This window comes from Ranitomeya imitator, chromosome 1 (assembly GCF_032444005.1).
Source record: "Ranitomeya imitator isolate aRanImi1 chromosome 1, aRanImi1.pri, whole genome shotgun sequence".
Lineage (NCBI taxonomy): Eukaryota > Metazoa > Chordata > Amphibia > Anura > Dendrobatidae > Ranitomeya > Ranitomeya imitator.
In genome coordinates this window covers 692,591,659-692,616,675 of record NC_091282.1, presented here as the reverse complement: position 1 = coordinate 692,616,675, position 25,017 = coordinate 692,591,659, and the positions used below count along the sequence as shown (strand labels likewise).

General features: G+C 47.0%; 1 protein-coding gene across 5 annotated transcripts in view; it reads right to left on the bottom strand.

Moving 5' to 3' along the window:
* Window positions 1-25,017, bottom strand: part of NPAS3 (neuronal PAS domain protein 3) — a 628,831-nt gene that overhangs the window by 580,077 nt on the left and 23,737 nt on the right. Inside the window, exon 1 of one of the 5 annotated variants that reach the window (XM_069730552.1) lies at window positions 1,716-1,940. The exons of 1 other annotated variant lie outside the window; for it this stretch is intronic. In XM_069730552.1, the coding sequence (XP_069586653.1) occupies window positions 1,716-1,765 (50 nt within the window). In that variant the 5' untranslated portion in view covers window positions 1,766-1,940. Of the gene's footprint in view, window positions 1-1,715; window positions 1,941-25,017 lie in introns of those variants that run through there. 3 more of the 5 variants (XM_069730532.1, XM_069730542.1, XM_069730528.1) reach the window with 3 other exon arrangements.

Here is a 25,017-nt window from a genome sequence, read left to right as displayed (position 1 = left end):
GTAACCAGGGTAAACAGCGCGGCCCTGCGCTTAGTTACCCGATGTTTACCCTGGTTACCCGGGGACTTCGGCATCGTTGGTCGCTGGAGAGCGGTCTGTGTGACAGCTCTCCAGCGACCAAACAGCGACGCTGCAGCGATCCGGATCGTTGTCGGTATCGCTGCAGCGTCGCTAAGTGTGACGGTACCTTTAGTTGTATTGGGCTGTGTTGTGTGCTGAACTGTTTGTTGTGTTGTGCCTGTCATGATTGTGTTGTATCCTGTATTGTTCTAGTTGTGATTTTCCGCCAAGTGCAGTGTTAGCTGTGCACCTGAGTTGTGCTGTGACCTGTATCCTGTGTTAGTTACCCCGTGTTATGTTACACCCGAGTTGTGCTGTGCTAGTTGCTATGCTGTGTCCTGTATCCTGTGTTAGTTGCCTTGTGTTACCTGTGCACCTGTCACACCCGAGTTGCGCTGTGCTAGTTGTGCTCTGCTGTGCTGTGTGAGGAGCCCTGTGTCATATTCTGTGCCCTGTGCAATGTTAGTTGCCCTGTGCTGAACAGTGTGTGTTGTATTTTGTGCCCTGTGCAGTAAATTGTGCCGTGTTGTGCAGTGACTTGTGTCATGCAGTGATTTGTGCTGCGCAAGGGCAGTCTCACACGTCCAGATAATTCCGGTACCGGAAAAAAATCGGTACCGGAATTATTCGTGTCTGTGTACCCCTACGTTTTTGTGGCACATCAGTGTGGCACACGTGCAGCACACGTGTGCCGCCCGTGTGCCCACTGGGTAACACACGTACCGTGCTGGGTACCACACGTACCAGCATCTGGTGCTGAAGCCCCATTCATATCTTCCCTGCTGCAGAGAAGATATGAATAATAGTGTTTAAAATAAAGATCTATCTTCCCCCCGCCCTGTCACCCCCTATGTGCCCCCCCTCCCCCGCGCTGTTCTGAAAATACTCACCCGGCTCCCTCGTTGGCTGTCGCTTCTTCCTGTTCTGGCCGCAGCTTCTCCTGTATGCGGTCACATGGGGCCGCCGATTACAGTCATGAATATGCGGCTCCACCCCTTGGGCACATAGATCTTTATTTTAAACACACTTATTCATATCTTCTCTGCAGCAAACGCTGCTGCAGGGAAGATATGAATGGCGGCTTCAGCACCAGTGGGGGGGACAGCGCTTAATGTAGCGCTGTCTCCTGCACGGCACACGGACTGCACACGGACAACGTCCGTGTGCGGTACGTGTTTTACACGGACCCATTGACTTTAATGGGTCCGTGTAATACGTGCGCTCCCACGAACACTGACATGTCTCCATGTTTGGCACACGGTCCGCAAAAAATCAATGACATCTGAACAGATGCATTCATTTTTATGGGTGTACGTGTGTCAGTGGCTCCGGTACGTGAGGAAACTGTCACCTCACGTACCGGAGACACTGACGTGTGAAACCGGCCCAAGTTGTATGCAATGATAGCTGTCATGTGCAATGTTAGTTGCCCTGTGCTGTGCCCCGTGTGCACTGTTAGTAGCCCCTTGTCATGTCCTGAAATTTTAGTTGCCCCGTGTGCAGTGTTGGTAGCCCCGTGTCCTGAGCTGTGCGCCTGTCACGCCGGTGTAGCCCGTCTCCCGTGCTGCGGGCAGAGCAGACGTCTCCTGTCACACACGCCGTGTACTCCGCTATCCGCAGACGCTCAGGCCTTCCCCAGCCACGGTCTCGCTTACCGTTCTCTGCGGGAAGGGTCCTGCTGAAAGCCGGGCTTCGTGGGCGCCATGTTCCGGGCAGCGGCCCCGAGATGTCCGTATGGTCATTCCGCGCTTGGTGTGGGGGAAGCCGCCATCCTCCGCTCACACACAGCCCCGACCCTCAGCCTCCTCCTCCCGAGGGTGACAGCGGCTGTAGCTACGGCGCCTGCATCCCTCCATCAGTGCTCCATCACCGCCCTCCCCGCTCCTCTCCCCTCCTTCTCCTCGTTACCTTCCCTCTTCGGTCCCCCCTCACCTATCCTACCGCCCGGCGGCACGGCGCTCCACGGCAGAGCCCGGCCGTCCTCCTGGTCACACAGTGCGGCTAGGCACGTGTCAGCCCGGGCTCCATGCAAGCCCCGTCCTCTCCCTGCAGGCAACTGTTGTGCACCCTCATATATAAGGACCACCACTGTAATGTGTCCCCCGCTATAATGTGTCCCCCGCTATAATGTGCCCCCTGCTGTAATGTGTCCCCCACTGTAATGTGTCCCCCACTATAATGTGCCCCTGCTGTAATGTGTCCCCCACTATAATGTGCCCCTGCTGTAATGTGTCCCCCACTATAATGTGCCCCCTGCTGTAATGTGTCCCCCACTATAATGTGCCCCCTGCTGTAATGTGTCCCCCACTATAACGTGCCCACTGCTGTAATGTGTCCCCCACTATAATGTGCCCCTGCTGTAATGTGTCCCCCACTATAATGTGCCCCTGCTGTAATGTGTCCCCCACTATAACGTGCCCCCTGCTGTAATGTGTCCCCCACTATAACGTGCCCCCTGCTGTAATGTGTCCCCCACTATAATGTGCCCCTGCTGTAATGTGTCCCCCACTATAATGTGCCCCCTGCTGTAATGTGTCCCCCACTATAATGTGCCCCCTGCTGTAATGTGTCCCCCACTATAATGTGCCCCCTGCTGTAATGTGTCCCCCACTATAATGTGCCCCCTGCTGTAATGTGTCCCCCACTATAATGTGCCCCCTGCTGTAATGTGTCCCCCACTATAATGTGCCCCCTGCTGTAATGTGTCCCCCACCATAAGGTGCCCACTGCTGTAATGTGTCCCCCACTATAATGTGCCCCCTGCTGTAATGTGTCCCCCACTATAATGTGCCCCCTGCTGTAATGTGTCCGCCACTATAATGTGCCCCCTGCTGTAATGTGTCCCCCACTATAATGTGCCCACTGCTGTAATGTGTCCCCCACTAAAATGTGCCCACAGCTGTAATGCGTCCCCCACAATAATGTGATCCCTGCTGTAATGTGACCCCCACTATAATGTGCCCCCTGCTGTAATGTGTCCCCCACTATAACGTGCCCCCTGCTGTAATGTGTCCCCCACTATAATGTGCCCACTGCTGTAATGTGTCCCCCACTATAATGTGCCCACTGCTGTAATGTGCCCACCACTAAAATGTGCCCACCGCTGCAATGTCTCCACTGCTGTAATGTGCCCACCGCTGTAATGTTGCTACCGCTGTATTGTGCCCACCACTGTAATGTCACCAACGCTGTAATGTCACAACCAATGTATTGTGCCCACCGCTGTATTGTGCCCACTGCTGTAATGTCGCCACCGCTGTAATATCACCACCGCTGTAATGTGCCCATCGCTGTAATGTCGCCACCACTGTATTGTGCCCACTGCTGTATTGTGCCCACCACTGCAATATCTCCACTGCTGTATTGTGCCCACCGCTGTAATGTCACCACCGCTGTAATGTACCCATCGCTGTAATGTGCCCACCGCTGTATTGTGCCCACCACTGTAATGTCACCACCGCTGTAATGTGCCCACCCCTTTAATGTGCCCATCACTGTAATGTCACTACCCCTGTATTGTGCCCACCGCTGTATTGTGCCCATCGCTGTAATGTCACTACCCCTGTATTGTGCCCACCACTGTAATGTCACCACCGCTGTAATGCTGCCACCTCTGTAATGTGCCCACCACTGTAATGTGCCCATCGCTGTAATGTCACTACCCCTGTAATGTGCCCACCGCTGTAATGTGCCCATCGCTGTAATGTCACTACCCCTTTATTGTGCCCACCACTGTAATGTCACCACCGCTGTAATGTCACCACCGCTGTAATGCTGCCACCTCTGTAATGTGCCCATCGCTGTAATGTCACCACCGCTGTACTGTCACCACCGTTGTAATGCTGCCACCTCTGTAATGTGCCCATCGCTGTAATGTCACCACCACTGTAATGCTGCCACCTCTGTAACGTGCCCACCACTGTAATGTGCCCATCGCTGTAATGTCACTACCCCTGTATTGTGCCCACCGCTGTAATGTGCCCATCGCTGTAATGTCACTACCCCTTTATTGTGCCCACCACTGTAATGTCACCACCGCTGTACTGTCACCACCGCTGTAATGCTGCCACCTCTGTCATGTGCCCATTGCTGTAATGTCACCACCGCTGTAATGCTGCCACCTCTGTAACGTGCCCACCACTGTAATGTGCCCATCGCTGTAATGTCACTACCCCTGTATTGTGCCCACCGCTGTAATGTGCCCATCGCTGTAATGTCACTACCCCTTTATTGTGCCCACCACTGTAATGTCACCACCGCTGTAATGCTGCCACCTCTGTCATGTGCCCATCGCTGTAATGTCACCACCGCTGTAATGCTGCCACCTCTGTAACGTGCCCACCACTGTAATGTGCCCATCGCTGTAATGTCACTACCCCTGTATTGTGCCCACCTCTGTAATGTGCCCATCGCTGTAATGTCACTACCCCTTTATTGAGCCCACCACTGTAATGTCAACACCGCTGTAATGTCACCACCGCTGTAATGCTGCCACCTCTGTAATGTGCCCATTGCTGTAATGTCACCATCGCTGTAATGCTGCCACCTCTGTAATGTGCCTACCACTGTAATGTGCCCATCGCTGTAATGTCACTACCCCTGTATTGTGCCCACCGCTGTAATGTGCCCATCGCTGTAATGTCACTACCCCTTTATTGAGCCCACCACTGTAATGTCACCACGGCTGTAATGTCACCACCGGTGTAATGCTGCCACCTCTGTAATGTGCCCAACGCTGTAATGTCACCACCGCTGTAATGTGCCCACCGCTGTAATGTGCCCATTGCTGTAATGTCACTACCCCTGTATTGTGCCCACCGCTGTAATGTGCCCATCGCTGTAATGTCACTACCCCTTTATTGTGCCCACCACTGTAATGTCACCACCGCTGTAATGTCACCACCGCTGTAATGCTGCCACCTCTGTAATGTGCCCATCGCTGTAATGCTGCCACCTCTGTAATGTGCCCATCGCTGTAATGTCACCACCGCTGTAATGTCACTACTCCTGTATTGTGCCCACCGCTGTAATGTCGCCACCGCTGTAATGTACCCATCGCTGTAATGTGCCCACCGCTGTATTGTGCCCACCACTGTAATGTCACCACCGCTGTAATGTGCCCACCCCTGTAATGTGCCCATCGCTGTAATGTCACTACCCCTGTATTGTGCCCATCGCTGTAATGTCACTACCCCTGTATTGTGCCCACCACTGTAATGTCACCACGGCTGTAATGTCACCACCGCTGTAATGCTGCCACCTCTGTAATGTGCCCATCGCTGTAATGTCACCACTGCTGTAATGCTGCCACCTCTGTAATGTGCCCACCGCTGTAATGTGCCCATCGCTGTAATGTCACTACCCCTTTATTGTGCCCACCACTGTAATGTCACCACCGCTGTAATGTCACCACCGCTGTAATGCTGCCACCTCTGTAATGTGCCCATCGCTGTAATGTCACCACCGCTGTACTGTCACCACCGCTGTAATGCTGCCACCTCTGTAATGTGCCCATCGCTGTAATGTCACCACCGCTGTAATGTCACCACCGCTGTAATGCTGCCACCTCTGTAATGTGCCCATCGCTGTAATGTCACCACCGCTGTAATGCTGCCACCTCTGTAATGTGCCCACCACTGTAATGTGCCCATCGCTGTAATGTCACTACCCCTGTATTGTGCCCACCACTGTAATGTCACCACCGCTGTAATGTCACCACCGCTGTAATGCTGCCACCTCTGTAATGTGCCCATCGCTGTAATGCTGCCACCTCTGTAATGTGCCCATCGCTGTAATGTCACCACCGCTGTAATGTCACTACTCCTGTATTGTGCCCACCGCTGTAATGTCGCCACCGCTGTAATGTACCCATCGCTGTAATGTGCCCACCGCTGTATTGTGCCCACCACTGTAATGTCACCACCGCTGTAATGTGCCCACCCCTGTAATGTGCCCATCGCTGTAATGTCACTACCCCTGTATTGTGCCCATCGCTGTAATGTCACTACCCCTGTATTGTGCCCACCACTGTAATGTCACCACGGCTGTAATGTCACCACCGCTGTAATGCTGCCACCTCTGTAATGTGCCCATCGCTGTAATGTCACCACTGCTGTAATGCTGCCACCTCTGTAATGTGCCCATCGCTGTAATGTCACTACCCCTTTATTGTGCCCACCACTGTAATGTCACCACCGCTGTAATGTCACCACCGCTGTAATGCTGCCACCTCTGTAATGTGCCCATCGCTGTAATGTCACCACCGCTGTACTGTCACCACCGCTGTAATGCTGCCACCTCTGTAATGTGCCCATCGCTGTAATGTCACCACCGCTGTAATGCTGCCACCTCTGTAATGTGCCCACCACTGTAATGTGCCCATCGCTGTAATGTCACTACCCCTGTATTGTGCCCACCACTGTAATGTCACCACCGCTGTAATGCTGCCACCTCTGTAATGTGCCCATTGCTGTAATGTCACTACCCCTTTATTGTGCCTACCACTGTAATGTCACCCTCGCTGTAATGTCACCACCGCTGTAATGCTGTCACCTCTGTAATGTGCCCATCGCTGTAATGTCACCACCGCTGTTATGCTGCCACCTCTGTAATGTGCACACCGCTGTAATGTGCCCATCACTGTAATGTCACTACCCCTGTATTGTGCCCACCGCTGTAATGTCGCCACCGCTGTAATGTACCCATCGCTGTAATGTGCCCACCGCTGTATTGTGCCCACCACTGTAATGTCACCACCGCTGTAATGTGCCCACCCCTGTAATGTGCCCATCGCTGTAATGTCACTACCCCTGTATTGTGCCCACCGCTGTATTGTGCCCATCGCTGTAATGTCACTACCCCTGTATTGTGCCCACCGCTGTAATGTCACCACGGCTGTAATGTCACCACCGCTGTAATGCTGCCACCTCTGTAATGTGCCCATCGCTGTAATGTCACCACTGCTGTAATGCTGCCACCTCTGTAATGTGCCCACCGCTGTAATGTGCCCATCGCTGTAATGTCACTACCCCTTTATTGTGCCCACCACTGTAATGTCACCACCGCTGTAATGTCACCACCGCTGTAATGCTGCTACCTCTGTAATGTGCCCATCGCTGTAATGTCACCACCGCTGTACTGTCACCACCGCTGTAATGCTGCCACCTCTGTAATGTGCCCATCGCTGTAATATCACCACCGCTGTAATGCTGCCACCTCTGTAATGTGCCCACCACTGTAATGTGCCCATCGCTGTAATGTCACTACCCCTGTATTGTGCCCACCACTGTAATGTCACCACCGCTGTAATGCTGCCACCTCTGTAATGTGCCCATCGCTGTAATGTCACCACCGCTGTACTGTCACCACCGCTGTAATGCTGCCACCTCTGTAATGTGCCCATCGCTGTAATATCACCACCGCTGTAATGCTGCCACCTCTGTAATGTGCCCACCACTGTAATGTGCCCATCGCTGTAATGTCACTACCCCTGTATTGTGCCCACCACTGTAATGTCACCACCGCTGTAATGCTGCCACCTCTGTAATGTGCCCATCGCTGTAATGTCACTACCCCTTTATTGTGCCCACCACTGTAATGTCACCCTCGCTGTAATGTCACCACCGCTGTAATGCTGCCACCTCTGTAATGTGCCCATCGCTGTAATGTCACCACCGCTGTAATGCTGCCACCTCTGTAATGTGCACACCGCTGTAATGTGCCCATCACTGTAATGTCACTACCCCTGTAGTGTGCCCACCGCTGTAATGTCGCCACCGCTGTAATGTACCCATCGCTGTAATGTGCCCACTGCTGTATTGTGCCCACCACTGTAATGTCACCACCGCTGTAATGTGCCCACCCCTGTAATGTGCCCATCGCTGTAATGTCACTACCCCTGTATTGTGCCCACCGCTGTATTGTGCCCATCGCTGTAATGTCACTACCCCTGTATTGTGCCCACCGCTGTAATGTCACCACGGCTGTAATGTCACCACCGCTGTAATGCTGCCACCTCTGTAATGTGCCTATCGCTGTAATGTCGCCACCGCTGTAATGTCACTACCCCTGTATTGTGCCCATCGCTGTAATGTCACTACCCCTTTATTGTGCCCACCACTGAAATGTCACCACCGCTGTAATGTCACCACCGCTCTAATGCTGCCACCTCTGTCATGTGCCCATCGCTGTAATGTCACCACCGCTGTAATGCTGCCACCTCTGTAATGTGCCCATCACTGTAATGTCAACATTGCTGTAATGTGCCCACCGTAGTAATGTCGCCACCGCTGTAATGTCGCCACTGCAGTATTGTGCCCACCGCTGTAATGTCGCCACTGCAGTATTGTGCCCACCGCTGTAATGTCGCCACTGCAGTATTGTGCCCACCGCTGTAATGTCGCCACTGCAGTACTGTGCCCACCTCTGTAATGTCTGACAGGTGACTCTATAACACACATAGGCGGGAGACCTGTGAAGTCTCGGTGAGCGGGGTGGAGCAGCTGCTGGGGTCCGGACTCTTGTCGCATAGTCCCTGGTTGGCATTTTAAAGTATATTTTCATTATGGATGAATCATACCTGGCTGCAATAACGGTGCCGATCCCTTGCTCCTGCTGTCTGTGGTTCAGGGAACATGGATCAGCGGACAGGCTCCCTCTAAGCTCCCCTGAAAATAAATACCGACCACGAGCCACAAATACAGACTACAAGGATGCAAATTCCCCAAGGCTTTCTAAACTAATAGGGTGCATCATAGTTCAGGCCCCGGTCCTCTAGAATATAGACACCAGACCAACTCCCCCCCGCCCTCCACACACAAAATACAGATGATAGCCAGAAACTCCTAAAATAACACAGTCCCAAGACCTGTCTCTTTCAATCAATAAAAAGCGTAAACCAGACCCTCTAAAAAGTAGACACTAGTCATAGCTCAAAATGAAAAAATCAGACCGCTAAAAACAAAGACCCTCAAACCTAATTCAGAGACCCCAAACCAATCCCCAAATAAAATACACTCCCGGTTTACAGCCCAGGAAGAACCAGGCTTCTCCCTGTTTCTGAACCCCACAGCAGACCCCAAACTACCCCGTTACCACCTTAGTCACTATACTCACTGATGTTCAGATACTCTGCCTCGTCATTCCCGTGCTCCCCCCACTCCCACACAAAGGTACTGCTGCCATTGTCAAGTTGTGGTGTGCAGTGGTGCTCCAGAATGAAGAGAAGGGAGGACATTTGTGTCTGATTTACTGGCTTTTACAGGAGATCTCCCCTTTACATGCAATTCTTTTCTGTGCCCGGACACAGATGGGAAGACTACCCCTAATTGGAAAAGTGGTTCAGTGTTTTGAGCTACGACTGGTACAGGGACAAGCTGTAAAATAGATCTGTAACAATTGCAATGATTTTCTATGAAGATAATTGCTCCCACTGATGTAAATGTGGTTCATTGTTGTCCCCAGCTGATCAAACACTATTATTGTTGTGTAGTCACACAGTATCAAAGTCTACATTGGTGGAAAGAACTCCCACATCAGGCTTCCTCATATCACTGAGACAGAAGGCTCAGACTGGAGGTCCATTCACATTGTGAGATTATAGCTTACTAGATTGAGGCCCGTTGCTATCGCATCGGGAGGGTGGTAATGTCATGATGGGGGCAGGCTTTGCAGCGTTGAGAATCTTACCCCCCCCCCCATGTGCTCACCCACCTATCCACTCAGTCTTTCTCCATGTACTGACTTCTCCCATCTGTGCCCTCTTCTTTGACCTGTCTACCCCATGTGCTATCCCCCTTGTCTGCTGTCTCTCTCCTTCCTGTACTGTGTTCTCCCCTCATGTGCTGTCCCGTTTGAGCTATCTCCCCCCTGTGCTCTGTCTCTCTCACCCCTGTGCGCTTTCTCTCTCTTCCATCTACTGTCTTCTCTCATGTCATCTCTTCTTTGACCTGTGTACCCCATTGCTCTCCCCCTTGTCTGCTCTCTCTCTCCACCACTGTGCTGTCTTCTTCCCTCATATGTTCTCTCATTTGAGCTGTCTCCCCATGTCCTCTTTCCTATGTGCACTCACCCCTCCCCCTGTGTAAAAATGAAAGCAAAGTAGGTAAAGGTAACATTTTAGTAACATGGAAAAATTTATTACAAAGGTGTGGTGTGCTGGTTCCAATGGGTCATCTTGTGAGCATGGTATTGCTGTTAAGACTGCAGATTTCTGTTTGCGGCGCTGTTGTTGCCTAATGGCATCCTTTGATAATCTAATAACTTTCGCATGAGGGGACTTATGTGCTTGACACCTACGTTTATATGCATTGTTTTTGTCCCAGCGATGGTGTTGCTCTTCAAGAGACTCATTTGCCTGTTGTTGTCTTCGACGTTGTGCCTTTGCTGCTTTACTTTCATTGTCATTGGCGTACTTTTTAGGAGGAGCCATGTTGGCGTTGATATTTGCTTTCTAAAGGGGTTTTCCCACAAACAAAAGTTCATTTTAAAAATCGCACAGGCGCAGTAAATGAGACCACCGCCATCTTTGTGCACACAGATAGCGGCAGTCACATTAAAACTGCGCAAGCGCTCCTCCTGTACAAAGATGGCGGAGGTCAGTGAATCATTCAGCTGATCCCGGCGGCGGCGTGTTCGTGATGGTGTTCCACTGGTGGTGTCGCACAAGAGGCTGCGTACAACGTATACAGTGTGTGTGTGTGTGGTGCATACGGCGTACACAGTATGTACATGTGTGTGTGGTGCGTACGGCATATACAGTGTATGTGGTGCGTACGGCGTGTGTGTGTGTGGTGCGACGATGTTCCACTGGTGGTACTGCGCAAGAGGCTGGTACCACCAGCAGTTTCCATATTGAGACACCCATCATTTGGGTGTCCCAATATGGAGGTCGGTGAACTTCTGCCGCTGGGAATTCTGGGATCCGGACACATCTGGATGGAACAGGATGTGAAGACATTACAAGGTAAGTATATATTAAGATAAGCATTCCTAGGAAGGCTTGTTTGCCGATAATCGTACAGTGTAAACAGGTTGCAGAGGACTGCACAAAAGAGCATCGTTCTCAGTAATTCATCGTCCTGTGTATCCAGGACCTGCTTGGCCGAGAACAATGGCCACTTGTGCGCACTGACCTAACCTAACAGCCTTGTATCTACCTATGTGGCTGATATCTCAGGTGAGAAGACTAGCAGTTTTCTTGGGAATTTTGGCCATAAAATAGGGATTTTTGTGTACTCACCGTAAAATCCTTTTCTCCAAGCCATTCATTGGGGGACACAGACCGTAGGCTGCTGCCACCAGGAGGCTGACACTAAGTAATACAAAGAAAGTTAGCTCCTCCTATGTAGTATACACCCTTTTGCTGGCTCACAGAGAACCTGTTCAGTGCAAAAGTAGTAGGAGATCAATAACAACATATAAGTATAACATGTCAAATTGCCGAACAAGCACAAACCTATTAACAGGGTGGGTGCTGTGTCCCCCAATGAATGGCTCGGAGAAAAGGATTTTATGGTAAATACACAAAAATCCCTATTTCTCCTTCTCCTCATTGGGGGACACAGACCGTGGGACGTCCCAAAGCAGTCCCTGGGTGGGGACAACATAACAGATCAGGCCCTGCGTATGAGCTACCTAAAAGTGCGCTATCGCAGCCTGCAAAGTCTGCCTGCCTCGTCTCACATCTGCGGAAGTCTGAGTGTGAAAATTATATTGCTTCAAGAATGCGTGTGGACTGGGCAAAACCGCAGCCCTGCAGGTGTGCTCTGCCAACGTCTGGAGCCTAATGGCCCAAGAAACCCCAATCGACCAAGTGGAGTGTGCCCTGATCCCCGCTGGGATAGGCTGACCTGATACGGAAGGACTCCTGGATGGTTGAACGAATCCACCTCGCTATCATAGCCGACAAAGCGGCTAAACCCTTCTTGTGACTGTCAGAAGGTCCAAATAGAGCATCCGACCTTCGGAAGGACACCATCCTTGATACGTACCTTCTCAAAGCTCTCACCTTGTCCAGAGCATGGAGAATGCGTTCCATCTTGTGAACTGGAGCTGAACAAGACGAGGAAAGAACAATATAACAAGAAACTTGGCACTCAACTTAAGTGATCAAATGATAATTTAATGTTGTTCAGTCGTAGTAAAGAAAACATTTCAGTCTTACATCTGACCTTCAGTTACCGATTAAAGTGTGTCTATTAGGTCAGGTGGAGCAATAGATTCAGTTGAAGATCACTAGATCAAATGACTTTCCATCATGAGAAAAAAAGGAGTGGAGATGGTAGAGCCTGTACACTTATAGAATCAAGTGCGCCGTGCCTCAGTGGCGTGTGCGGACGCAGTGACAGGACCAGTGCGGGACACCGCGTCTGCACACGCCACTGACGCACGGCGCACTTGATCCTATATGCGTACGGGCTCTACCATCTCCACTGCTTTTTTTTTCCCTCATGATGGAAAGTCATTTAATCTAGTGATCTTCAACTGAATCTATTGGTCCACCTCACCTAATAGACACACTTTAATCGGTAACTTAAGAAGGTCTGATGTAAGACCAAAACATTTTGTTTACTACAACTGTGGACAACATTAAATTATCGTATGATCACTTAAGTTGAGTGCCGAGTTTCTTGTTAAATGCTAATGGTGTGGGAACCTACTCTGGCACCCTTATTAGTTGTGCACACATTTATCTATTCAACGAGGAAAAAACAATATTCTCGTAACGGTGGAAGGTGATACCGTCGCGAAAAAAGGCAACGTTCCATGCCAAGTTAAGGTCATCATGAAAGGGATCAAAAGGAGTCTTCTGTAAGACTCCTAGGAACAGTTAAGGTCCCAAACATCTAGCGGTATGTGATAGGGAAGGCCCACATGTGAAACTCCCTGCTTGAAATCCTTAGTTGCCGTTTTGTTGCAATAAGACCGATAAAGCCAAAATCTGGACTTTCAGCGAGCAGAGCGCCCGGCTTGAATTCTGATTGCTTTGAAGAAAAAATAAAATGGGGAAAGCCTCTGAGATCTCTGCCCCAAGCAAAAAGTGTACTGAAGCAGACTTACAAGCACAAGTCGCTGACAACTAGTTATGATAGTCCCACCTGGGTCAGAACCCAGGATTCAACGGCCAAGTTGAGAAACACAGGACCCCTGGGATCTGGTGACAAAGCATTCCCTGTGGACGATCCAACAATCACCAGAAAAAGATGATGACGAATTGTACTAGTTCTTCAAGCAACGCTTGACGTGGTCAGTCCGGATCGCCCAGAATCACTGGGATCCATTTTGCACCTAAAGGCTCTTGGAAGTAGCGGAAGAGGGAAACGGAACTAGTACCACAGAGAACCAGAGCATGCACTGCGATGGCTTTTGGCTCTCAAGATGAAACTATGAACTTGAGAACTTTGGCATTCTGTCTGGACGCCATATGATCTACCTCCGGAGATCCCCAGTTGTGTTGTATTATATATCTATATATATAATTGTCTAAGGGTTTTTCCGTCTGTCTGTCTTTCTGTCTGTCTGTCTTTCTGTCTGTCTGTCCTGGAAATCCCGCGTCTCTGATTGGTCGAGGCCGCCAGGCCTCGACCAATCAGAGACCGGCACAGCATCGACGTAGAAATCCCGGGTCTCTGATTGGTCGAGGCCGCCAGGCCTCGACCAATCAGCAACGGGCACAGCGACGATGATGTCATAAAGGACGTAGACATCACACGTTTCTGATTCAGCGATGGGTACAGTATCGACGTAGATGTCATAATGGTTGCCATGGCGACGATGATGTCATAAAGGTTGCCTCGACTAATCAGCAACGGACACAATCTGCCGCAAATTCTGGAATCATCATTGTCCATATACTACAGGGACATGCATATTCTAGAATACCCGATGCGTTAGAATCGGGCCACAATCTAGTATATATATATATATATATATATATATATATATATATAATGATTTCAACACTCTAATTAATTAATACGAATTATAGAGCTATTAATATGGTTTAAATCAGATATATATACATATACAGTACAGACCAAAAGTTTGGATACACCTTCTCATTTAAAGATTTTTCTGTATTTTCATGACTATGAAAATTGCACATTCACACTGAAGGCATCAAAACTATGAATTAACACATGTGGAATTATATACTTAACAAAAAAAGTGAAACAACTGAAATTATGTCTTATATTCTAGGTTCTTCAAAGTAGCCACCTTTTGCTTTGATGACTGCTTTGCACACTCTTGGCATTCTCTTGACGAGCTTCAAGAGGTAGTCACCGGGAATGGTCTTCCAACAATCTTGAAGGAGTTCCCAAAGATGCTTAGCACTTGTTGGCCCTTTTGCCTTCACTATGAGGTCCAGCTCACCCCAAACCATATCGATTGGGTTCAAGTCTGGTGACTGTGGAGGCCAGGTCCCCTGTCGTAGCACCACATCACTCTCCTTCTTGGTCAAATAGCCCTTACACAGCCTGGAGGTGTGTTTGGGGTCATTGTCCTGTTGAAAAATAAATGATGGTCCAACTAAACGCAAACCGGATGGAATAGCATTCCGCTGCAAGATGCTGTGGTAGGCATGCTGGTTCAGTATGCCTTCAATTTTGAATAAACTAGGCATGTGGAGTCCATCCAGTTACCTTTTCTGCGTCGCAAAGAGACACGGTGGTTGGAACCAAAGATCTCAAATTTGGACTCATCAGAATAAAGCACAGATTTCTTGTGTTCTTTAGTCTCCTCTTAACAGTTGTTGTAGAGTTATGTCTGCTGCTAGAACTCTGTGTGGCATTAACCTGGTCTTTAATCTGAGCTGCTGTTAACCTGCGATTTCTGAGGCTGGTGACTCAGATAAACCTATCCTCAGAAGCAGAGGTGACTCTTGGTCTTCCTTTCCTGGGGCTGTCCTCATGTGAGCCAGTTTCTTTGTAGCGCTTGATGGTTTTTGCCACTGCACTTGGGGACACTTTCAAAAATGTTCCCAATTTTTCGGACTGACTGACCTTCATTTCTTAAAGTAATGATGGCCACTCGGTTTTCTTTACTTAGCTGCTTTTTTCTTTCCATAATACAAATTCTAACAGTCTATTCAGTAGGATAATCAGCTGTGTATCCACCAGACTTCTGCACAACACAACTGATGGTCCCAACACCATTTATAAGGCAAGAAGTCCCACTTATTAAACCTGACAGGGCACACCTGTGAAGTTAAAACCATTCCTGGTGACTACCTCTTGAAGCTCATCAAGAGAATGCCAAGAGTGTGCAAAGCAGTCATTAAAGCAAAAGGTGGCTACTTTGAAGAACCTAGAATATAAGACACAATTTCAGTTGTCTCACACTTTTTTGTTAAGTATATAATTCCACATGTGTTAATTCATAGTTTTCATGCCTTCAGTATGAATGTACAATTTTCATAGTCATGAAAATACACAAAAATCTAAAAATCTTTAAATGAGAAGGTGTGTCCAAACTTTTGGTCTGTACTGTATATATATATATATATATATATATATATATATATATATATATATATTTCCCCTACATGTGTTCAGAGGCCCATCCCCCAGTTGTTCTGCCATGTGTCCTACATGAAGCCCCCTCCTCCAGTTGCAAAAAAGCTGGTAAATCAGGTTTCATTGGGGATTGAGGGGATGTACCTTGGCCAGTGGACAATAGACTTAAGGTACCGTTACACTAAACGACTTACCAACGATCACGACCAGCGATATGACCTGGCCGTGATCGTTGGTAAGTCGTTGTGTGGTCGCTGGGGAGCTGTCACACAGACAGCTCTCTCCAGCGACCAACGATCAGGGTAAAGACTTCGGCATCGTTGAAACTGTCTTCAACGATGCCGAAGTCCCCGGGTAACCAGGGTAAACATCGGGTTACTAAGTGCAGGGCCGCGCTTAGTAACCCGATATTTATCCTGGTTACCATTGTAAAAGTTAAAAAAAAAAATAGTACATACTCACATTCCGATGTCTGTCACGTCCCCCGCCGCCAGCTTCCCGCACTGACTGTCAGCGCCGGCCGTAAAGCAGAGCACAGCGGTGACGTTACCGGCTTGCGGTCTATCACAAGCCGAAGCTGGGAGATAAATTACCGGTGCCGAACCAGAAAGGGACCAAGGGCTACAACACGCTGTGGGGGCCCCCGGACCCAGAACTTCACTGACTGAAAGTGGAAGGGACGTTGTGGGAACCCCCCAACACGAGGGCCGCAACGTGCTGCAGGAGCATCCCCCCCCCCTTTGGATCCCAAACTCACCGCCAGAGCTGGAGGAGGGAAGGCAGAGCTTGCACTCTGCTTGCAAGAGCAGCTCAGGGCTGCGATATGGACGGTGCAGAAACCCTCAATCCATCATCCCCCTTTTGCAGGTGAGATGGAAAGGGACCATTCAGCTCCTTGCAGCACCGCTGTTCATTTAGTGGGAGCAGCACGGACGCCATTGGGGGCCTCTGTGTATCCTCAGGGTTCACTCCCCTAGGATTTCACAGGGCTATGTCCGGATGTAGCCTGGCTCAGAAGGGGGTACATGGAGGTGACACTCCATGCTCCCATCTGTTGCTAGTGCGGGGAGATCGGCGCCCTGAAGGGAACCGTCGCCCCTAGTATAGCTCAGGCATGGCATCCCACGTTGCAGGAGAGGATACGGGGAGGCGACATTCGCAGTGCTCGCCTGTTGTTGGTTGGGTGAGATCAGCCCCTTGAAAGGGTCTGTCGTCCCTATCTTCCTCGTGAAAAGAGGTTTAAAAAGTAAAAGTTGAAAAATAAAATAAAAAAGTATGGTCTGAATAGCAGACCCCAGTGTGCCTCCTATGGACACTAAGCATGAACTGGTTCTCTGAGAGCCAGCAGGATGGTGTATACTGCAGAGGAGGAGCTAACTTTCTTTGTATTACTTAGTGTCAGCCTCTGGTGGCAGCAGCATACACCCACGGTCTGTGTCCTCCAATGAGGCGAAGGGGAAATAAACTGTACAATACAGTTGTGTGAATGCACATTTAGGCCAGGTTCACACACTGATTGATGTCTCATGTATGCAAAATGTAGTCAATCACCGTGCTAGATCTGTATTTTTCAGACAACTTTTTACCATTAGTGTGTTATCCGTACAGGCTCGCACTGGTCCACAAGGAAACATAGAAAAATCATCTTCATGCATGACAATGCACCTTCACATGCTGTAAAAAATACCTCTGAGTCATTGGCTTCTATGTGCATAAAAGGAAAGAAACGTATGGTGGTTCACCATCCTCCCCTGACCTCAACCCTATCGAGAACCTATGAAGTATCCTCAAGCAAAAGATCTATGAGGGTGGGAGGCCGTTCACATTAGAACAGTGGCTCTGGGAAGCTATTCTGACATCCTGCAAATGCTACTTCTTGGATGACATCCTGCAAAGAAATTCAAGAAGGAAAGATCCAAAACCTCACAAGTTTAATGGATGCAAGAATTGTCAAGGTGATGGCAAAGAAGGGGTCTTATGTTATGATGTTACTTGGCCTGTTAATATGTTTTTTGATTTCAGTAAACGTGACCTCTTCTTAATGCTGCAAATTCAACAAATGACCATTTTCAGTTCTTAACAACCTATAAAACGACTGGAAGCTCCGTTGTGCATAATTATTTGAAACCGTGCATTTTGAGTTTTTGTGGTTTTGAAAAAAATACTGTTCTCATTGGGAGATTTGTCTAATAAAAAGTGATTTATACTCTAATGGTTGATGATTTGAACATTATACTGACTAATTTGAATCAACCATTTAGGGAAATCAGAGAAAAAAAAGTGGAATGTGGTAAATAGAATCATATATGGAATCATAGTTACATTTGTGAATGAGGGTAATGTAATATTTGCATGTAGCTGAAGTCAGTGGTACTAGAGGACCCTTGACGCTCCAGTGCGAAACCGTAATCGTACTTCTTTTATGCAAAAACACAAAATCCCCAAACTTTTCTTAGCCACCAGTCTGTGAAAAACGGATAGCACACACACATGCAACTAGGACGGTATCAGTGTGCTGTCTGTTTTTGCCTACCCAATTCTAAACATTTACAAGCCAGGTACCTGCTAGTTAAAGACAGTCTGTCCCCTCAAAAATGCAATTTAAACTAAGTAGTTAGTCATATAAGGGACTCAGACCATATTAAGATCATTGCTGTAATCCAGTTTTCTCAGATATTGGTATCCAAAAAGCAATCATTCATTATGCAGATGAGGGTTCTTTGTGCACCCTTGGTGAGGCTAAGCGATCAGTGAACTGTTTCGACCTTTCAAATACCATGCCTTTCCCTATGTTGATTCCAGAACCGAGTTTTCATCCGAAAACTTGGCTCTGCATGCACACTCCGACACTACAGGAGTCGATCTGGCGCACCCCTATTCCCCCTTCCTTTCTCTGAGGCCACTTCTATTGATCAGGAGAGAGGGATGTCTACAAGCCCACCCAGCTCCTGCAGTGAAACTGCGTGCTCTCAAGGTTGACTTTTTAGTTAAGGTGCTATCAATCAACAAAGGGTGGGATAGTAAAGCACTGGGGTCCCGTTCTCAAAATAGATTTGATATAGGTTATTTTGATTGAAATGGACTCCAATGTGATCTTTAATTAAGTCTGTAATTTTAATATTTTTTTTCAATAATTTTATTTATATAGCACCAACATATTTTGCAGCACTTATTTTAGGAGAAGTCTGAGATGGAAACGCACATGTGAACATATCCTAAATGATATAAATATAAAATCAAATATCAAATCCACACAGGAGGTCAAATTCCGAACAGATTATTTAGCAGTGCACAGGTGAAATTAGTAAGATTTTATGCATCTTGCTTCCGTTGTAATAAAATATGGTTTTTTTTCCAAGAAAATTGGAACAAAAAATTCATCATGTATTCGTCCAGTGTGAACATACCCTTAGGTTTGAAATCACTGCAACTTATGACATGGGATGAGACACATGGGAATTATTTGCCTCCACCCATAAATTGAATGAGACCCAGAAGCAATATTTAGAAGACATTTAGCTGTCTTGATGTCCGCATATTCAACCAGCAACAATACTCCAATACGCCAACAGTTGTTGAGATAAATGCGACAATCAATATGGCTGCACTTCCTGCTGTCCCTTTTACAAAGCTGGCCACAACACCAAACTAAAGAGTATAAAATAAATAATTAAAATCTAAACTATTGTCAATCACGACTAATTTACTAGTATGTGGCAAGTATGGGCATGGAAATATTTTCAGTGATTTTTACCAATGGATTCATTTTATTGTACATATTAATAATTACAAATACAAAAAAAACAACATTATACGATACTTAGGCGTACATGATCTCTTAATCATTTTAGGTTGAAAGCAACAAGGGAAACATTTTGTCAATTTTGGTGTAGCTGCAAAGCCACTGCAACATGATGTGACATTTGTAACCCCAACCTTGGGGTCAAGATAAATTCTGAAGTCAATAATATTAATTAAGAAGTCGATGGTAATTAGAATTGCTGTAATGTTGGACTTCTTAACTGTCCTATTTTGACTAGCAGCTCGCACGTATAATCAGCAGAGCTTTTAGTGTGGCCAAATTAAATTTCACTTTTCCAGTAATGTATCTCTCAGTAATGTAACACATGCACGGGCAATGCTACATTTTTAGGCTACCCTATTCTCACCTAAATTGAAGGTCCACTCATCCATTGGTTAAATACAGAGGATTTCTTCTTTTTTTTAAAGTAAATCTTAAGCACAGCAAAATATGAAACTTTTTATGAGAACTTATACCCTTTTTTCCACATGTTTTTCAAGAGTGAAAAACATTGTTCTTTACCGTACCAGCAAAGTACCGTAAATGAGATTTCTGAAATCTCCTGCACATGCTGCTTATTCTTTCCTCGCGGATTTCAACCATCAAAGTGTTTTTACAGTAGCGTGTCAATTCTTGTTTTTCTGAAGAGTTTTTCACCCATGTCAATGAATGAGAAAAAAAAAGTTCAAGCACCAACGCATCAAAAACGAGCGTAAAAATGTGCATATTGTACACAGCGTTTTTCGTGCCTATATTCTGGGGGGGTTTTTGGGACATAAAAATCTGCTGCAAATACTCAACGTGTGCACAAAGCCTTACATAAAATAATACCACATTGTCTACATAATTGTGTATGCACTTCCAGCATATCACCAGGACAGAGAGTTGTGTCGTTATTGTTATTGTCACGTTGTTGTTTACCTGGACTGGATATAATTTTGACAATTTTCCACCATGATGTGTTTTCACATTGGAGCATTTTCTGCTGTATATACGACCAACCAAACTCAGCTAACATTTATTTACCAACCTCTAGAAAGTCTATATTGCATGGACGTCACCAAAATGAGCCAGATATGATCCACTGACTAATAATATGGTCATTAAAATTTGTTACAGAGAAGCAGCTCTATGTTCACAGTCTACAGTGCCATATTAGTTCTCTTTCAAATCCTTGCCGATTCCTGTAAATTGTTTCCCTCCATGTTTACAGAGTAGGATGATCTATCTGGCGTGATTTATTTACAATTTAATTTATTATTATTTCTTATGTATTTTGATTATTTTTCATTATTATAATGTAGTAATAATAATATAGAATATAATATATTATTATTTATTATTATTATTTAATTAATGTACTGATAATTTATTGATTAACTTCTACCCTGCAATTCTTCATAATTTCTCTCCCTGAAACAGTGAGTGAGAACCTGCAGCTGCCTCAAACCCATTTGGTTTTCTAGATGTATGCTGAATTTACCATACACGGCACAATCCATGTCATTAAACAACCAAAGCGCTATATACAAGAAAATCAGCAGCTGTTTACCAGCCTGTTTAGACAGGCCAAACAATGTTTTAACACAGAGAGAAAGATTGTTAATATGATCATTCTAATACCCATAGAATATCATATTGTCACTATCACAACCGTTTAGACAGGACGATGCGCCGCCAAGAAAGGTGACATTTAATGTCCCATTTAGACGGGCCAATAATCAGAGCACAGGCATTTCGTAAGTGTTCCTACAAAAGCCTGTTCCCCAGTTATTGACTTATCGAAATGGACTTTTATGTTTTTCTAGATTTTTTGATGACTGAGGAGGTTTCTAAACATTTTCAGACAGTACCATTTTCTAATTGGATAAAAAAATTTCATAGTTACCTATACACACATGCTAGCCATCTTAGGGAGAGACCCAAGTTGGGCTAAATGTTGGGCTACATTTAGCCCAACTTGGGTCTCTCCCTAAGGTGGCTAGCATGTGTGTATCGCTTGCTCACCGAGCCCCACTCCATACAGCCAACCAATTCCAGCCCTGTGCTGATGAGGGCCTAAAGCCCGAAACACGTGTCCACAGGTAGGAATTGGTTGGCTGTGTAAATTTAGAAACTAATCTGCAGCATTGCACGCTTGGCGGTTCCAAGCGCTGTGGATTAGACTGGGGTGGAAAGAGATGATTTGCATAGCTCCGCCTACTGCAAAGGATTCTGGGTAAACCTGCTATTCTTTGTATTATGCTGCTTGCAAGTACTTTCCGTTTCAGGAAAGCATCCACATAGTTACCTATAAAATTGAATGGAAATATATACAGTATAGACCAAAAGTTTGGACACACCTTCTCATTTAAAGATTTTTCTGCATTTTCATGACTACGATAATTGTAAATTCACACAGAAGGCATCAAAACTATGAATTAACACATGTGGAATTATATACTTAACAAAAAAGTGTGACACAACAGAAAATATGTCTTATATTCTAGGTTCTTCAAAGTAGCCACCTTTTACTTTGATGACTGCTTTGCACACTCTTGGCATTCCCTTGATAAGCTTCAAGAGGTAGTCACCTGGAATGGTCTTCACCTCACAGGTGTGCCCTGTCAGGTTTAATAAGTGGGATTTCTTGCCTTATAAATGGGGTTGGGACCATCAGTTGTGTTGAGCAGAAGTCTGGTGGATACACAGCTGATAGTCCTACTGAATAGACTGTTAGAATTTGTATTATGGCAAGAAAAAAGCAGCTGAGTAAAGAAAAACAAGTGGCCATCATTACTTTAAGAAATGAAAGTCAGTCAGTCTGAAAAATTGGGAAAACTTTGAAAGTGTCCCCAAGTGCAGTTGCAAAAACCATCAAGCGCTACAAAAAAACTGGCTCACATGAGGACCGCCCCAGGAAAGGAAGACCAAGAGTCACCTCTGCTTCTGAGGATAAATTTATCCGAGTCACCAGCCTCAGAAATCGCAGGTTAACAGCAGCTCAAATTAGAGACCAGGTCAATGCCATACAGAGTTCTAGCAGCAGACCCATCTCTACAACAACTGTTAAGAGGAGACTTTGTGCAGCAGGCCTTCATGGTAAAATAGCTGCTAGGAAACCACTGCTAAGGACAGGCAACAAGCAGAAGAGCCTTGTTTGGGCTAAAGAACGCAAGGAATGGACATTAGACCAGTGGAAATCTGTGCTTTGGTCTGATTAGTCCAAATTTGAGATCTTTGGTTCCAACCACCGTGTCTCTACATGCCTGGTTCCCACGGTGAAGCATTGAGGAGGAGGTGTGATGGTGTGGGGGTGCTTTGCTGGTGACACTGTTGGGGATTTATTCAAAATTGAAGGCATACTGAACCAGCATGGCTACCACAGCATCTTGCAGCGGCATGCTATTCCATCCGCTTTGCGTTTAGTTCGACCATCATTTGTTTTTAACAGGGCAATTACCCCAAACACACCTCCAGGCTGTGTAAGGGTTATTTGACCAAGAAGGAGAGTGATGGGGTGCTGTCATGATCCCAATGGCAGGGGGATCACAAAAAGGACAAGCACAGATACAAACAAGCTCTAGGGCGATGGAACCTGAGCTGACCGCGACCCTGAACCTAACACACAAATAAAAGTAGCCGGGGAACGTGCCTACGATGATCCTAGACGTCTCGCTCCAGCCGAAGATCTCACTTCCCCTATCAGAAGAAACACAGACCTCTCTTGCCTCCAGAGAAATACCCCACAGCAAATAGCAGCCCCCCACATATAATGACGGTGAAATGAGAGGAAAGCACATACGTAGTATGAAAACAGTTTCAGCAAAATGAGGCCCGCTAAAGCTAGATAGCAGAGGATACAAAAGTGAACTGCGCGGTCAGCGAAAAACCCTTCAAAAAACCATCCTGAAATTACTTGAACTCATGTGCCAACTCATGGTACATGAAAAGCAATTTCAGCCCACTAGAGCAACCAGCAGCAGAGAATCACATATCTGCAGGCTGGACTAAAAACCAAATTAAGCAAAACACAAAACAGGAAAATCCAAACTTAGCTTGTCCAGAAGGTTCTAGGAGCAGGGAGCAGAGGTAACAAGACACACTGGATACATTGTTAACCGGCGAGGAAATGCCAGCAAAGCCAGGTTAAATAGGAAACTCCCATATGCTGATGGAACAGGTGGAACCCAGAAACCCAGGAAAGACAAGTCACCCAGTACCATCAGTAACCACCAGAGGGAGCCCAAAAACAGAACTCACAACAGTACCCCCCCCTTGAGGAGGGGTCACCGAACCCTCACGAGAACCACCAGGGCGACCAGGATGAGCCCTATGAAAAGCGCGAACCAAATCATCAGCATGAACATCCGAGGCAACCACCCAAGAATTATCCTCCTGACCATAACCCTTCCACTTGACCAAATACTGGAGTTTCCGTCTGGAAACACGAGAATCCAAGATCTTCTCCACAACATACTCCAATTCTCCCTCCACCAGCACTGGAGCAGGAGGCTCAAGAGAAGGAACAACAGGTACCTCATACTTCCGCAACAACGACCGATGAAACACATTATGAATAGCAAACGATGCCGGGAGATCCAAACGAAACGACACAGGGTTAAGAATTTCCAAGATCCTATAGGGACCGATGAACCGAGGCTTGAACTTAGGAGAAGAGACCTTCATAGGAACAAAACGAGAAGACAACCACACCAAGTCACCAACAAGAAGTCGAGGACCCACGCGGCGACGGCGATTAGCAAACTGCTGAGCCTTCTCCTGGGACAACTTCAAATTGTCCACCACATGACTCCAAATCCGATGCAACCTATCCACCACCATGTCCACTCCAGGACAATCAGAAGGTTCCACCTGACCAGAGGAAAAACGAGGATGAAACCCCGAATTACAAAAGAAAGGAGAAACCAAGGTAGCAGAACTAGCCCGATTATTAAGCGCAAACTCGGCCAGCGGCAAAAAGGTAACCCAGTCATCCTGATCAGCAGAAACAAAACACCTTAAATAAGTTTCCAAGGTCTGATTAGTTCGTTCAGTCTGGCCATTCGTCTGAGGATGGAATGCAGACGAAAAGGACAAATCAATGCCCATCTTAGCACAGAAAGTCCGCCAAAATCTAGACACAAACTGGGATCCCCTGTCAGAAACGATGTTCTCAGGAATCCCATGCAAACGAACCACATTCTGAAAAAACAGAGGGACCAACTCAGAGGAGGAAGGCAACTTAGGCAAGGGTACCAGATGAACCATTTTAGAAAAGCGATCACACACAACCCAGATGACGGACATTTTTTGAGAGACAGGGAGATCCGAAATAAAGTCCATGGAAATGTGCGTCCAAGGCCTCTTCGGGATAGGCAAAGGTGACAACAATCCACTGGCCCGAGAACAGCAAGGCTTAGCCCGAGCACAAACCTCACAAGACTGCACAAAAGAACGCACATCCCTCGACAAGGAAGGCCACCAAAAAGACCTGGCCACCAAGTCTCTAGTACCAAATATTCCAGGATGACCTGCCAACGCAGAAGAATGGACCTCGGAGATGACTCTACTGGTCCAATTATCCGGAACAAACAGTCTCTCAGGCGGACAACGATCAGGTTTAGCCACCTGAAACTCCTGCAAAGCACGTCGCAAGTC